Source organism: Pleurodeles waltl, chromosome 4_2 (genome assembly GCF_031143425.1).
Source record: "Pleurodeles waltl isolate 20211129_DDA chromosome 4_2, aPleWal1.hap1.20221129, whole genome shotgun sequence".
In the NCBI taxonomy this organism is placed as follows: Eukaryota; Metazoa; Chordata; class Amphibia; order Caudata; family Salamandridae; genus Pleurodeles; species Pleurodeles waltl.
The window spans coordinates 477,861,095-477,877,127 of NC_090443.1; the positions used below are offsets into that span (position 1 = coordinate 477,861,095).

General features: G+C 43.3%; 1 protein-coding gene across 2 annotated transcripts in view; it reads left to right on the top strand.

Moving 5' to 3' along the window:
• The window catches only part of TYK2 (tyrosine kinase 2), a 579,821-nt gene that overhangs the window by 492,887 nt on the left and 70,901 nt on the right, over window positions 1-16,033 (top strand). For both annotated transcript variants that reach the window (XM_069231824.1, XM_069231825.1), the window contains exon 19: window positions 13,301-13,493. In XM_069231824.1, coding sequence (XP_069087925.1) covers window positions 13,301-13,493 — 193 coding nt within the window. The remainder of the gene's footprint in view (window positions 1-13,300; window positions 13,494-16,033) is intronic.

Here is a 16,033-nt window from a genome sequence, read left to right on the forward strand (position 1 = left end):
CAACTCCACATAAATCATTTGGAACTGCTAGCAGTGTTTCTAGCATTAAAAGCATTTCAACCACTAATAGCCCACAAACACATTCTTGTCAAAACCGACAACATGACAACAATGTATTATCTCAACAAACAAGGAGGGACACACTCGTCACAACTGTGTCTCTTAGCACAAACAGTTTGGCATTGGGCATTTCACAATCACATTCGCCTAATAGCACAATACATCCCAGGCATTCAAAACCAGTTAGCCGACAATCTCAGTCGAGATCACCAGCAAACACATGAATGGGAAATTCATCCCCAGATCCTACAGGATCACTTCCTACGCTGGGGAACACCAAAAATAGACCGATTCACAACTAAAGAAAACGCAAAATGCCAAAACTTCGTGTCCAGGTACACACACCCTCAATCCAAGGGCAATGCGTTATGGATCAGTCGGTCAGGGATATTTGCTTACGCTTTTCCCCCTCTCCCACTCATTCCTTATCTGGTAAACAAACGAAGTCAAAACAGACTCAAATTAATACTCATAGCACCAACCTGGGCTCGCCAACCGTGGTACACAACACTGCTGGACTTATCAAATTACCAAACAGGCCAGATCTGTTAACTCAACACAAACAACAAATCAGACACCCAAATCCAGCATCGCTCAATCTAGCAATCTGGCTCCTGAAGTTCTAGAATTTGGACACTTAAACCTTACACAGGAATGTATGGAGGTCATTAAACAAGCTAGAAAACCTACTACAAGACATTGTTACGCAAACAAATGGAAAAGATTTGTTTACTACTGCCACACTAATCAGATTCAACCACTACATGCTCCCGCAAAAGACATTGTAAGCTACTTATTACACTTACAAAAGTCTAAGCTAGCATTCTCTTCAATTAAAATACATCTCACTGCAATATCTGCCTATCTGCAGATTACACATCCAACATCGCTTTTTAGAATCCCAGTCATCAAAGCATTTATGGAGGGACTAAAAAGAATCATACCCCAAAGAACACCACCAGTACCTTCGTGGAACCTCAATATTGTATTAACACGACTCATGGGACCACCATTCGAACCCATGCACTCTTGTGAAATGCAATACTTAACTTAGAAAGTAGCCTTTCTAATAGCTATCACATCACTTAGAAGAGTAAGTGAGATACAAGCATTCACTATACAAGAACCCTTTATACAAATACATAAACATAAAGTGGTTCTCCGTACAAATCCTAAATTCCTACCAAAGGTCATATCGCCATTCCACCTAAACCAAACAGTGGAACTCCCAGTCTTCTTTCCACAACCAGACTCAGTGCTGAAAGAGCCTTACATACATTAGACATAAAGAGAGCACTAATGTATTACATTGACGGAACAAAACAATTTTGTAAAACAAAACAATTGTTCGTAGCCTTCCAAAAACCTCATGCCCGTAGTCCTATATCCAAACAAGGCATTGCCAGATGAATAGTTAAATGTATTCAAACTTGCTATATTAAAGCAAAAAGAGATCTACCTATTACACCAAGAGCGCATTCCACTAGGAAAAAAGGCGCCACAATGGCTTTTCTGGGGAATATACCTATGACAGAAATTTGTAAGGCAGCCACCTGGTCTACTCCTCATACATTCACTAAGCATTACTGTGTAGATGTGTTAGCAACACAACAAGCCACAGAAGGACAGGCTGTATTAAGAACATTATTTCAGACAGCTTCAACTCCTACAGGCTAAGCCACCGCTTTTTGGGGAGTTACTGCTTATTAGTCTATGCGCAGCTAAACATGCCACTGAACGGAAAATGTCACTTACCCAGTGTACATCTGTTCATGGCATGAGATGCTGCAGATTCACATGCGCCCTCCCACCTCCCCGGGAGCCTGTAGCCATTAGTAGTTGAATGAAAATTGTAAATATGTAAATAAATATTATTTTAATACACATTATGTACATACATACCTACTCCATTGCACGGGCACATCTAGTATATTCACAACTCCTACCTCACCCTCTGCGGGGAAAACAATCTAAGATGGAGTCGATGCCCATGCGCAATGGAGGCGAAAGGGAGGAGTACCTCGGTCCCGTGACTTGAAAAGACTTCTTCAAAGAAAAACAACTTGTAACACTCCGAGCCCAACACTAGATGGCAGGATAATGCACAGCATGTGAATCTGCAGCGTCTCATGCCACGAACAGATGTACACTGGGTTAGTGAAATTTTCCATATATATATATATATATATATATATATATATATATATATATATATATATATATATATATATAGCTGCAGATACACATGCTTTGCATAAGTCCACCATCTAGTGTTGGGCTCGAGGTGTTACAAGTTGTTTTTCTTCGAAGAAGCTTTTTCGAGCCACGAGATCGAGTGACTCCTCCTCTGTTTTAGTGCGCATGGGCATCAAGTCCTTTGTTAGCTTTTCTTTCCGTCGTCTGGTTCGGACGTGTTTCTTCTCGCTCCGGTAGATCTCAGTTTGGTACTATCTGAACTTCTGTCTTCTTACTCTAAACGTTGGTATTGTTTTCGATCGTCTTTTCTCACTGATATTCAATCTGATTGTATGGTAGGGGTCGATTAAATGCCCTTTCGGGCGACCTCACCCTTCTCGGGCCTACTTCGACTCATGGTCCTCGAATGATGTCAGGCTGATGGATCGGACTCCATTTTACTATTGCCCTCGGTTTCACACCAAGTTCCCATCTGTCAACCAACACTCTGTGTGCAACCTCTGCCTCTCTCACAATCACAAGGAGGAAAGCTGTGAAGCCTGTCGATCCTTCCATTCCAAGATAACTCTGCGGGATCGAAGAGTGCATTGGTTAGAGATGGCATCCAAGTCTTCTGAACAAGCACATGACATTTTCGGAGAGGAACAAGCTCAGACTGCAGTTTCCATCGCAGATTCTGATTCCAACTGAGACTCCGATGAGGACAGCCAATTGATTTCAGCGGCACAGTACGTGAGTACATCAGCCCCTTCCCATCACCAAAAAACATCTAAAAAGTCATCAGCACTGGTCTTGGGTCCACCACTGCTTGCCGGCCATGGTCGGACCCGAAAAACACATTCTAATGACCAACCCTCGGGTTCGGCATGGAAAAAGATCAAAGTGCATTCGGCATTGACCGAACAGCGTTCCGCACCTGTTTAGGGATCGAGTCGAAGAGTGGAAACTTCCACCTCAGAACCGATACACCCATCTACCAACTTGGAGCTGAAACAAAAATCATCCATTTCAGAGCCCAAAAAACTACCATGCATTTCGGAGCTGACATTCCCAGCCCAATTAAAACATTGTCTCCAAACATTCGGAGCTAAAACCTGTGGGAAGGAAATATGCTCCAACTAGAGAGGAGTCTTCAGAAATAAGGTCCATACTTGAAATGATGGATGCTAAGCAGTGCAAAATCCAAATCCATAAAGATACAGGAAGGATTATTGCTTCACCTCCTTCTACAACTAAAAGGAAATTAACTTTCCAAGAGACTTTAGAAGCTGGGCATCCACCTGCAAAAGTATTCAAGCACAAAGGGAAGCCAAAGGCAGTACATCAGCCTTCACCACCACATTCTCCTCTGCTTCCTGCTTCTCCACCACCTGATACTTCACCACCACCATCTCCACCTACACAATTTCCTCCACAGTCCCCTGTTTCTTCGCATGGGGATCAGTTGAGTGACACACTCATTACAATGTAGACCCATGGGATTTGTATGACCCAGACCCTATTCCATCCAGTGATTCAGATTTAAACCACACTAGGCCATCTCCACCTGAAGACACCACTGCCTATAATCGGGTCATTGCTAGGGCAGCTGTATATCACAATGTGCAGTTGCGTAAAGATTCCATAGAGGATGACTTTTTATTTAACACACTATCCTCTACGCACAAGGAGTATCAATGCCTACCAATGCTCACAGGCATGTGTAAACATGCAGATGACAGTTTTAAGGAGCCAGTGAAGGCTAGGGTTATTACACCAAGGGTGGACAAAAAATTCAAAGCTGCACTTTCAAATCCACTCTTTATCACACAACAATTGCCAGCTGACTATTGTTGTTAGTCCGGCAAGAAAAAGGGCAAATAGGCAGGCCACTGGGGACGCTGCTCCCCCAGATAAAGAAAGCCCCATGTTTGATGCAGCAGGAAAAAGAGTGGCAACTCAAGCTGCTAATCACTGAAGAATTGCCAACTCTCAGGATCTTTTAGCCAGATATGATACAGCTCATTGGAATGAGATGGAGGAGTTCTTACAATACCTTCCACCGGAACACCAAAAAAGAGCACATCGGATAGTTACAGAGGGCCAGGCTATCCATCACCCAAATTAGATACGCCCTAGATACAGCAGAAACCGCAGCAAGGAGTATTAACACAAGTGTAGTCATCAGAAAGAATGCATGGTTGCGAACGCCAGGGTTCAATCCTGAGATACAATAGGCAGTACTCAATATGCCTTTTGACATATATATATATATATATATATATATATATATATATATATATATATATATATACACATATACACACCAAGCACGACAAACTGCTGTCAGGAGGCATCGGACACAGTGCATGGCCACACCGAAGTCCCTCTTCCTCTGTTCACAAATGCAGTACTCCTCCAGCTATCCTTTATCTTTATACTCCAAACACCCATAATTTATTTTTATTTTTTTACTTTGCAACCCTATTCCCATATCAACCACCAAACACTCCCACCCCACACCTTAAAATCGCCCTTAGCACCCTATACCCTTACCTATCCCTAAACCCTTTAAAAAAACAAAAACCTTACCACCCTATACCCTTACCCATCCCAAAACCGGCCCTTACAACCCTATACCCTTAACCACCCTTAAACCCTGACCCTAATCCCTAATATAAATAAAGGCAATGTGGTACAGACAATGTGTGGTAAAGATTGCCTGGTAAAGGCATTGTGTGGTAACTGCCATATTGTGAAGGATGTTTCCCTTAAAACAGGCATGTTACCCATTTAAGAAGTCAGCACTTTCATCTCTCAGCATGCCTTGTTTTGGCAGTTTACCTCAGAGCCTGTGTTTCTTTTCTGGTTTCTGCTGAGTGGATCCTAGAACACTTTCAGGCAATTTTTCTCCTTATTTTAGGAGGTTTAATTCCTCCCAGTTAATAATTTGTCATTTCATTCTATATTTTCAGCGCCCCTTCACATGTTTTTACATCGAGTTTTATGAAGTGTCTCTTTTTTCCAATCCCCTCACTGCTTATGAGGTGCCCTTCCAGTGGTAGAAGAAGGCTGCCAGAGTTCCACATTCAATGTGTTTGGTTTGTTTACCACCTACCGTCTCAGGGTGCCCAGCTGCAATTTTTTCCAGAAGAGGCACTAAAAAACAGATAAGGCAGTTAGAACATCTTAAAGCCAACAGCAAAAACTGCAAGGCATAGAGGAGGGTCCCTCTACCATACCCTTGCATTTTCCCAGAAAGGATTCCACACAAAGAAGATCCTGTGAGAAAGTGAGACAAAAACCACTGACACCACTGTAGACACTCTTAACGATCACAAGGTCACCAGACAACATTGAGGCAAATCTCTGCACTAAACTGCTCAACATCGAGACCTTCAACCACAATACCTTCAACGTCGAGACCTTCATCACAGGTAACCTTGTCATAGACATTAGTAAGGACACCACTGATGAAGCGTTCAAAATCTAGCCGATTGCTGCTGACAGGCTACAACTGAGCAACTCGTGTTTATGTGCAATATGAGACAGTCTAGCTCAACATTGATATCTACCCCTTCAGCAAAGTCGGCTCTGAGACATGTCTTTAAAACTCCTGTTTCAAGATCTCTGTCCATGCAGATGTCTTTTTTGATTACTGCATTTCCTTTATCCCGCAGCATATTACCAGAATGATCATTACAGCTTTGGATGCTCTTCAGATACTTCTACTTCCTTTGGACCTTCCACCAAATCCAGTCATGGTATAAAGGAACACATCCATGTCTCTACCTCAAAACCCTATGTCAGTTGTTTCACTTTGCCATATTCCCCAAACACCTAAAAGACCAGAACACCGATTAGGTCTCCATCTCATATGGATTCTCATTCATCTCAAATGTGTACAGGTTCATATTCCAAGTACACTCTCACTTCTACACCAAATGCACCACTACAGACCTTGCCAGAGGCTGACCACCACATTTCATGATGTCTTGATCAGGGGGCTAACAAACAGCATCCAGCTAGAGGTTCAGCATACCACAAATTCTGTCATTATGGGAAGCTGGCAACCCAGAGCTACTCTTAGACCAGCTCTATCCCCTGCTACTAGGGTTCACAGAATGGGTAGATGAAAAAATCCTTTCACCAGCTACCATGAAATTGCACCCCAGAGATTTCTTTTAAAAAGTACGAGCAATCAAACTAAGACCTTTTTTTCTTATGACAAAAGCCTAAGCCTGACTCTGTGATCGTATGAGCTGTGAGAAAGGAACCTGCTCCTGCACCAAAAACCTTGGTACCTCCAGACCACAAGAATTGACACTGCTGACTGCAAAGTGTGTGATTCTTTTGCGATCTTCCTCAAAACAGCTAGCTAATACCACCTTGTTTGTAGTGAATACATACCATCTTGTTGGAATGGTTGGGAGACATCATCCTCTTTTTCAGAAAACGTGCAGAGGAAACGCAGACAGTACTTTTTAGAAGTAATTCAAGAAGGACAGCTACTGTTGAACCAAGTCATCAGTGCAGCTATTGATTCTGTGCATTAGGCTGCCACTCAATAGTTCCACTGTATCTCTCGAACTCTCTATGACAACTGACATGGTGGAGACTTGCATCTATTAAACCAGATGGCAAACTGAAGATTTTAAATCTTCCTTTTTCTGGATCTGTGGATTTTGCTCCTCATACTAATGAGACAATAGATCGAATGAAAAAAGGAACAAACTCTAAAGGCAGTGGGTCTGAAAGCACATAGGATATATTATAGATCCAAATACCAACATGGTGACTTTCGATACCAGGAACATCCAGCGGTTCAACCCCTCCCCCTCAGTGGACCTTCAGGTAGCACAATCAGGGGCAAGAACCAAAATTCCCAACACCTTTTCAAAGATGTCCCTTTAGATGATGAAGCCCGCAATACCTACAACAGAAACATTCTTCATCTTCTGGCAAATGAAGAACCCAGTTTTAACAATGAGGTCATTGCTTCCTCTACTTTACTCACCAGTCTGTTGGGAGGGAATGTATCAAAACACCTAACACATTTTATGGATGTCAATAACATCAAAATGATGGGCTCTACGAATTATAAAATACAGATATGCTATCCAAATCAAATCTCCTCCCACCATATTTTCACCAGTAAGTGCACCGAAATAACTGATGCACACATTAAGAGGGGAGATTTTATGCCTCCTACAAAAACAAGCCATATAATCTGATCCTCCATCACAAAGTGGAGTGTACTTTTGAGTTTGACAAAAAAAAAAGCCTCAGAAGAGAATATCATCTGATTCTAGATTTAATTTAAGGAAACCAGTGCATAAAGATCTGAAATTTAGATTGTAGGTTTTACATCAAATGTATCCACAATTGATAAAAGGAGTTTGGGTGTGTTCGGTGGATTTGAAGATGCCTATTTTCATATCCCAATAATCGAGAAACACATACATTTCTTGAGGTTTATCATAGAAAAATGCACTACCACTACAAAGTTCTTACTTTTTCTTCTGAAATGAGCACTGAGAATGTATTTCAAATGCATGGTGGTAGTAGCAGATTTTCTACATGAATAGATGGTATATGTTCACTCTTATCTCGACGATTGGCTTGTAAAGTCAAACTCACCAGCGATATTACATCAAGATTATGACTTCCTCATTTAGTTACCTCCCAGTTTTGGCTGCAGGTCAACCATCAACGTCAAATGCCAACACCATTTTAGATTCATCGTTACCTAGGAGCAACCTTAAATACAAAAAGAGAGGAGAGAGTGTTTTCTGTTATGAAGAAATGTCATCAACTTTTTCACACTGTCTCCTACGGCAGGACAGTTTTCTTCTATCTAAGATCAATGACGACTGTTTTTTTGTAGTTCCAAATGCATGCCTCTACATGAGCAATTCAAGGAAGATTACTGGAACCAATACAAGGACAGCGGGGAAGACAAGCTGATTCTCGCTGTCCAAGCCAAAGAGTCTCTCAGTGATGGTGTCAGAAAAATAATCTTGTAACAGTGACACCTTTCCACCAGAACCTTCCTTCTCAGATAGTGGTGGTGGATGAGTATCTGACAGGTTGGGGAGTCCATCTACAAGACTTATCAATACAAGGATTTTAGTCAATGAGATGGCAGCTCTGTCATAGAAATGTGCTAAAACTAAAATCTGTGTATCTAGCATTGAAAGATTTTCATCTGTCCGCAAGCACAGACAAGTTGTGATTGAAACACACAATATAACCTCACTGTATTATTAAACAAAACAGTGTGAAACCAGATCCAGGATTCCATCTCTAGAAGCTCAAGCAGTATGGCATTGGCTTCTTGAAAGACAGTTATCCATTCTGGCATTACACCGACCAGGTCTCCAGAATGGTTCAGCAGATATTACAACTAAAATCACACATGGGAGCTAAGCAACAACGTTGTTCAAAATATTTTCCAAGAATAAAGTTTCCCACAAATAGACGTTTTTGCTACCAAACTTCACTTCAAAGTTTCAGAGACAGTTAGACTGGGCTATGTCCTTTTCATGAACTGGCAAACACATTTGTGTATGTTTTTCCACAATTACACCTGATTCTGGTAGTACTCACAAAGCTGAAATCACTCCAACTCGACATTAATTCTCATTGTTCCTGAGTGGCCAAGGCTATGGTGGTTCGCAGAACTCATCCAGCTGCCATTAATAATCAAGAAACTACCATGCAGACTGACTATAACTCGTGTCCTGTTCATGCGCTGCTAATTACCCCAGATCTGACAGCACTCGTGAGATCTTTTATAACACCATTGATAATGTCACTGTAATATTTGCAGTAAAATTGATGAGATAACTGTGCATGGCGAGGGCGCAAGCTATAGTTACCTTAGGAAACAAGGTATAGTTATTTTAACCCTCACTCCTCCTCCCTGTCCTCCATCCCACCCTGGACCTACTTGATGTCTGGCGCAATACTGGCATACCGAAGGTAAGCTTGTCTTCTGTGTCTTGACCACACCCAGCACCAGGAACCCTGGTCCCTCGCTGCATCATACGGGCATACTGCCCCTTTCAAAAGTTAGCAGCTCTCAGGTCCCAGCATGCCTTGTATTGTCAGTTTACCTCATAGCCTTATTTGCTTTGAACGGTTCAACACTACGCGGAAAATAGACCTTGGATAAATAAACATTGACATTCGGGGAGGAAAGAGGGTTGTTTATGACTTAAGTGAGGATTTCTGCGATGCAGAACCAGAATTAAAGTTAGTAACAATTTCTTCTGCATCGTAGGATCCTCAATTATAGTTAAAAAAAAGAGTGGAATAGACGAGCAAGGATATCCCTTTAAGCAAATGTCAATGTTCTAGAAGTTTAACTAGCACTACTTTATTAATCAAAACAGCCTCCTAAAGAAAATATATATACACACACAAATTCATTAAGGAAACAAATGTTAGTCATGTTATAGTTAGCTGAAATGTTGAGTTTTAAACTCTAAAAATCACTGAAATTCGCCAGTTATAGTTGGGTATCTCAAGTAACTATAATTCACCCCCCCCCCCCAACCATGCACAGTGATTTTATCAATGGTGTCAAATATGATGTCATGAGTGATGTAATATGGAGGGCAATTAGCAGTGCATGGTAAGGGCACGGGTTATAGCTACCATAGGGCACGAGTTATAGTTACTTGAGCTATTGCTAAATATAACTAGTGAATTTCAGTAGTTTTTAGACTTCAACGCTCACGTTACCCATAGAGGAAGGTGGCCGGCATTACCTCACTTTAAGAAATACTATAGAGCGGCCTACTTAGATTGGTCAAAAGACCGGCCCTATCTCTTAAACAGTATGATAACATTTATCTCAGAATTATAATTTTTGGAGAATAACGCTCAGCTCTCTCACTTTCTCAAGATTCGGAGGCTTCCGAAGTGCACCAAGTATAAAATGTATGGTATGGTCCAGGGCTGTCGAGCTCCAATAGAAATATAATTTTCCTAGTTTTTACCACTAGATTTTTCTACAAGATTACGAGGCGCTGGGTCTGCAGTTGGACCCTAACCATTTTAGAGAATGGGTAAATCTGGGGTTCTCTAGGTTTAATTACTTTTTTACTGGTTGATAAAACCAAGACTTGGGAGCAACTCAAGGAGAGTAATCCAGACATCCCAGATTTTTAAATTATTTCCTATATTCAAATGAATCACTTTATTCTTGCAGGCTCTGTATGTCAACAATCAAATAGGGGTGGGCAATTGGTATCAAATTTTGCGCCAACTAATATATGAGAAAGTTGTTCCCAAAGCTACAAAAATGGAAAGAAAAAAGAGTTTTTAGACTTTATAACTGAACATTTCACCTAAATATAACGCTACTATAACCTTTGTTTTTTTCAGTGAATTTGTGGATTTTTTTTTTAACGTCAAGTAATATTTAATTAACATATGTTAATGCAACCCTCTGCCGCACACTGTCTACGGCTGTGCATGGGGTATGGGGAGTTTGGCTGCAGGACCTGGCCACAGTGTTCGGTTGAGCATGGTCAATCGGGTTGTCCATAGGGGATTGACCAAAGGGCTTCGCCTGTGGCCAGGCCCTGCAGCCAATCAAACGCATGCAGCCTACCACACATCGCAGTGGGGGGTTGGCCAGAGGCCAGGCCTTTTTGTCAACCCCCCACTGCTCTGTGTGGTTGGCTGCATGCGTTCGATTGGCTGCAGGGCCTGGCCATAGGCCCAAAGACAGTCAGCAGCACACAGCCTTTGGCTGTATATGTTGGGGGATTGGCCACAAAGCATGGCCCTGGGAATCCCATGGCTTTTTTTTTTATTGGGGGGGGGGTGGCACCCGTCCCTGAATCTATTATGGCCCTGTGGTCCCCATCCTCCAGGACATATATATATTTTAAAGGAGAGGGTGCCACATAGCCCTCCCTCCCCAAGCTTCCTTAGGCCCTGTGGACCCCATCCCTCAGGGCCACTGTGAAAACTAAAGAGGAGGTGGGCCACATGGCCTCCCTCGCCAAGCCTTGATATAGGCCCTGGGGACCCAATTCCCCAGGGCCACTAAGTAAAACTAAGGTTAGGGGAAATGCAATGCCCTTCACCGGGCTGATTTCAGTCCCATGAACCCCATATCCAGCACATTCTTTGGGGGAGGGAGAGCATGTAGCCCCCTCCCCAGGCCAATGCTGGCCTCAGGGACCCCATCCCCTGGGGCCCAGAACTGTATTACCGGGAAGGGGGCCACACAGCTCCCTTCACTGCATTAATTTCGGCCCAAGGGACCACATCTTCCAGGGCTCAGCCAACAATATGTGGGTGCCCTGGTGCCCACCCAGGGCATCCACCAAACCATCGTTTGGGGCCGCAGGGGAGCAGTAAAGCCCCTGAAACCTCCCCCCCCCCTCCCCAGCCGGCTGCCCGCATTGCAGGAGCCAACTTTCCTCCCACCTGCAGGGAGCAGCTAAAACATGCTACTCCCTGCAGGCAGGAGTAATATTTTGCTGAATCACTGTGGCAGGGAAACATATCTAAAATCCGCTCACAGCAGGTGGGAGCATTTTTCAAGCTTCCGCCCACTGTGAGTGGACTTTGTGTGCTTTTGTTTGGCAGGACATTTGAAATTGCTCCTGGCAAGCGAGACCAAACAGGAGTTGCCCTGCCGCACCAGTGCGGGCAGGGAAACATCTATGTCCAGGGGTAGGCACCCCAAGACATACATATACGTCAGCCCTGGGGGAATTCAACTGTTATAGTTAGTTATGTCAAGTAACTATAACCCGTACCCTCACCATGCACAGCTAATTACCCCACTTAATACATCATTCATGACATCTTCTATGGCATCATTGATATTATCAACATTTGCAATAAAATTATTGATAAGTAAACTGTGCATGGCCGGGTCATGAGTTATAGTTACCTAAGGGCACAATTTATAGTTTTTTCAGGTAACTTTAACAGATTAATTTCTATGGTTTTGTGCATGTAAGTTCTGAACCTAACTATAACGTCCCTGTAACCTTAAAGATTCGGGGTGATCCATCAAGCGGGGGCTGAGAAAAGGGGGGGAGGAGGGGGGCCAAAATGCGTGTTCCCCATGTTCATTTCCATAGGGATTTTTAACACAAGTACACCCAGAACCGCTGGACGGATTTACACCAAATTTGGCAGAAAGCTAGCTCTTGGTCCAGAAAGCACAATTTTTGTGATTTGGTGTAAATCCATTCAGTAGTTTCCCAGTTTTTGAAAGAAAACCACATTTTTATATATAGGGATGAGGATCCTCCGCGGATCCTCCACAATGTGGAGGAATAGCAAGGCCCCGATTGGCTCGACGCAACCTGACAGAAAAATTGTGGCCTCCGTTTTGTTTCTTGCATTGCCTGGTGGTGGGAAAAACAGTGTAAAAACATATGAGGGTTCAGGATACAGGTATTCTGCCCCCAGAGGACACATGGGAGGATCCCTTAGGGACCCCTCATGTGCAATAAATAGCACTTTTTTGGGGGGAAGGGGGAATCCGTGAGTCCTCCACGGATCCCCCTCGAATCCAGGGGAAAAGCAAGTCCCTGATTGGCTAGCCGCAACCTGACATAGATATTAACTTGTGGGTTAAAAAAGATGGAAATTTACTGAAGAAACCAAAGGTTACAGGGACTTTGTTAGGTTGACGTTTTACCCATACAAAACCATAGAAATTCAGCAGTTTTAATTATACTTATAGTTATACTTATATGAAGATACTATAACTTGTGCTGCAAATTAACTTTGGGTAACATAAGTATAACTATAACTGCTGCATTTCTATGGTTTTGTATAGGTAAAATGTCAACCTAACTAGAACGTCCCTGTAACCTTTGATTTTTTTTTTTGTGTGAATATGTATAAATATCACTCATAACTTTTCCAGGTCCCTGGAGTATTTACTCGACATTTATGAGGTGAGTGAGGATTTCTACAATGCAGATCCAGGATTACAGTAAGTAACCTTTTCTCTTTGTGGCCATGATGACAAAGTTGTTGTCTCATGAATCAAAGCTCCTCTCATCTTCTACCCTTTCAGGGCCATTTTGGGAAAGTCAGCCTATACTGCTATGACCCGACCAACGATGGAACTGGGGAGATGGTTGCTGTAAAGTCCTTAAAGTCAGGCTGCAGCCAACAGCTTCTGGCCAGCTGGAAGCGAGAGATCGAGATCTTGAGAATGCTGTACCACGAGAACATTGTTAAGTACAAAGGCTGCTGTAGCGACCAAGGTAACTGTTTTTAAGTGTGAGGTTGCTGGCCATGAATGTGAAATTTAAGGCTGCCAGAAATCAAGATGCAGGAATAATGCACTTGAGGGTGTAATGCTTTATATCTCTGACATAACATCATTCTGGTTCTGAATGTATCTATTAATTTGAAAATTAGAGAGGTTGTTTTTTGTGTATATTTGGCTAAATTGCTAACTGCAAGCAGTGCTTAATTTGTAAATAAAGACGTGCCAGTGCCCCAAGCTCTTTAATCCATTTACAACCACCCCATGCCCCTTCATCTCACTCTTGCAGCTTTCTGTTTTTGTGACGCTTTTTCATTTTTCTCTTCCTCTGTCTTTCACATTAGTGTATTTTGCTTGCTGTAAATGCCTGGTGTAGAAAACTAAGTGCTGGCCCTCAAAAATAAGTGCTGGTGCCCCACACGCAAAACCACCGGCTCAAATGCAGCACTGGTTGCAAGATATTTTTATTACAAGCTCAACATAGGTTCACAATTAGGTATCTATAACATTAGTCACCATTGATGCGTGGCAGGTTTACTTCTCTTCCAGAGGATCCTCATCAATAGTCATAAACATTGAATATTCCCGCCCTCGTGTGGGGATACCGGAGCATATATAAAAATACACATGTATAAGTATGAAAAATACAGCATTTTTTAGTAGACAATTTTCATACCAGAACCATGTATACATGTGTATAACAGCAATGCATACTACGTTGATAAACAGGCTAAAATGCTTTATTTCTATGGAGTTTTTTTTTTTTTAAAACACTCTCCTTTATAATTACAAGAAAAACAATTCCAAAGCCCATAGCTGGGCCCAGGAAAAGAAGCACTAGCAACATTTGTGAAAAAAGAGAAAAAACTACATTGAAAACAATAGGGAATTATTAGCTAATAGGCTGCATGCAGGTTCATACAGCAGAACCACAAAATTTGGCACCGTGCCTTTAAGACCCTGAGCACCTCCAGTATCCCACCATGCCTCAGGGGTGAAGGAGAGGTGACAGTTGGTTCATAGTTAGGTCAGTTCTTTTTTCCGGCTTCTTCTGAGAGGATCCTGGAGCATTGAGCTCTAAATTTTTCTGGTTTTTTTCACAGAAAAATATTCAAAAACAGTGTTTTTCTACCTTCACTCGACGTTTTTCACCTTTGTCTGAGTGAGGGGATTTTTTCCTGACTGGAAAATGCCTTCTCTTTTTGTGAAGTTCCCTTCCTGTGGGAAGAAGAAGGCCCAGTCTGATCCACACTCTCTCTCTATTGTGTGTTTGCCTCAGAACCACTGCCTTGACATATGCTGGCACTCCAAGAACATGTCAAAAAGGCCTCTGAAAGACAGAGAGAAAATCAGGCTTCATGGTCTTCATGAGAGACAAAAAACTTCGTCCTCTTCACTTCCCAGGCAGTCAACAAGCCATTCTCAGGAGAGACAAGCTAGATCGACGTCAGCTGGTAAGAAGGTGCCTGTCTGTTCCCCGTCGACGTCATCGCGGCCACAGTCGCATCGTCACAGATCGCCGTCAACGGCGACCCGACCGACGTCGATGGATATGACGTCGAAGGTGCATAGCCACCATAAGGGCAGATCTCCGTCGACGGCAACCCACCGATCGACGTTGAGCCAGCACCGTTGTGCGCATTCGCCGTTGAATGCCTCACATCCCTCGACGGCACAGAAGATAACGCCGAGATCGCCTCCACGGCGAGAGCAGAGACTTCTGTCGTTAGCGGCCCATCACTCGATGGCGAAGCCTACGACGTCGAGCAGATCACATTCAAGGGACCACTGGTCGCCATCGAGACCGTCCATGGTACTTCCTTCGACGTCGGTACACCTTTTGATGTCGAAACAGGTGCTGCCTATCTCGCAAGGGGAAGAGTGTCCGCAACCACCGGCTGACAAGAACGTCACTCCAACAAGTCCAGTGGTCTCTATAAGGAGTAGATCATCGAGGCAGTTGAGAGCCGCATCGTCTGGGCACATCTCGCCCATAAACCTATCGCCAAGGTGGTTGGAGAGTCTTAACAAAACGCCTGCTTCTCCAGACTCTCAGTACTCGCGAATGTATTCACCATCGGCTTCTCTCCCGAGGACGCCAACGTGTGTACAGAACGGGCTCGTTCTGCGTCTCGCCAGTCTACCACTAGACCTCGGCGCACTACAACCAGATCTAGGAGCAGGTCTCTCTCCCAGAGAAGATCAAGATCGCACCGTCACAGAAGGTCTCCTTCTTGGTCCACATCCTCGGGGTCTTCAGTAAGAGGGTACTCCCCGACTCTGACAGATTCTCCACCAGCTAGAGTTTCCCCGGTGGACAACATCACAGCTTTTAACGAGGTGCTTCTCAGGGGAGCACAAAAGCTGAATAGTGAGGTCCCAGAGCCTTAAACCTCCTCGTCTGTAATCTTCGAAACCCTGCAACACAGAGCGGTTTCAAAGAAATTGTTACCACTTGTGCCTGGTCTTCTCCAACCAACCATGGAGACTTTTTTAACACCAGCAAACCTCCGTTCAGCTCCCGCTAGGATCTTA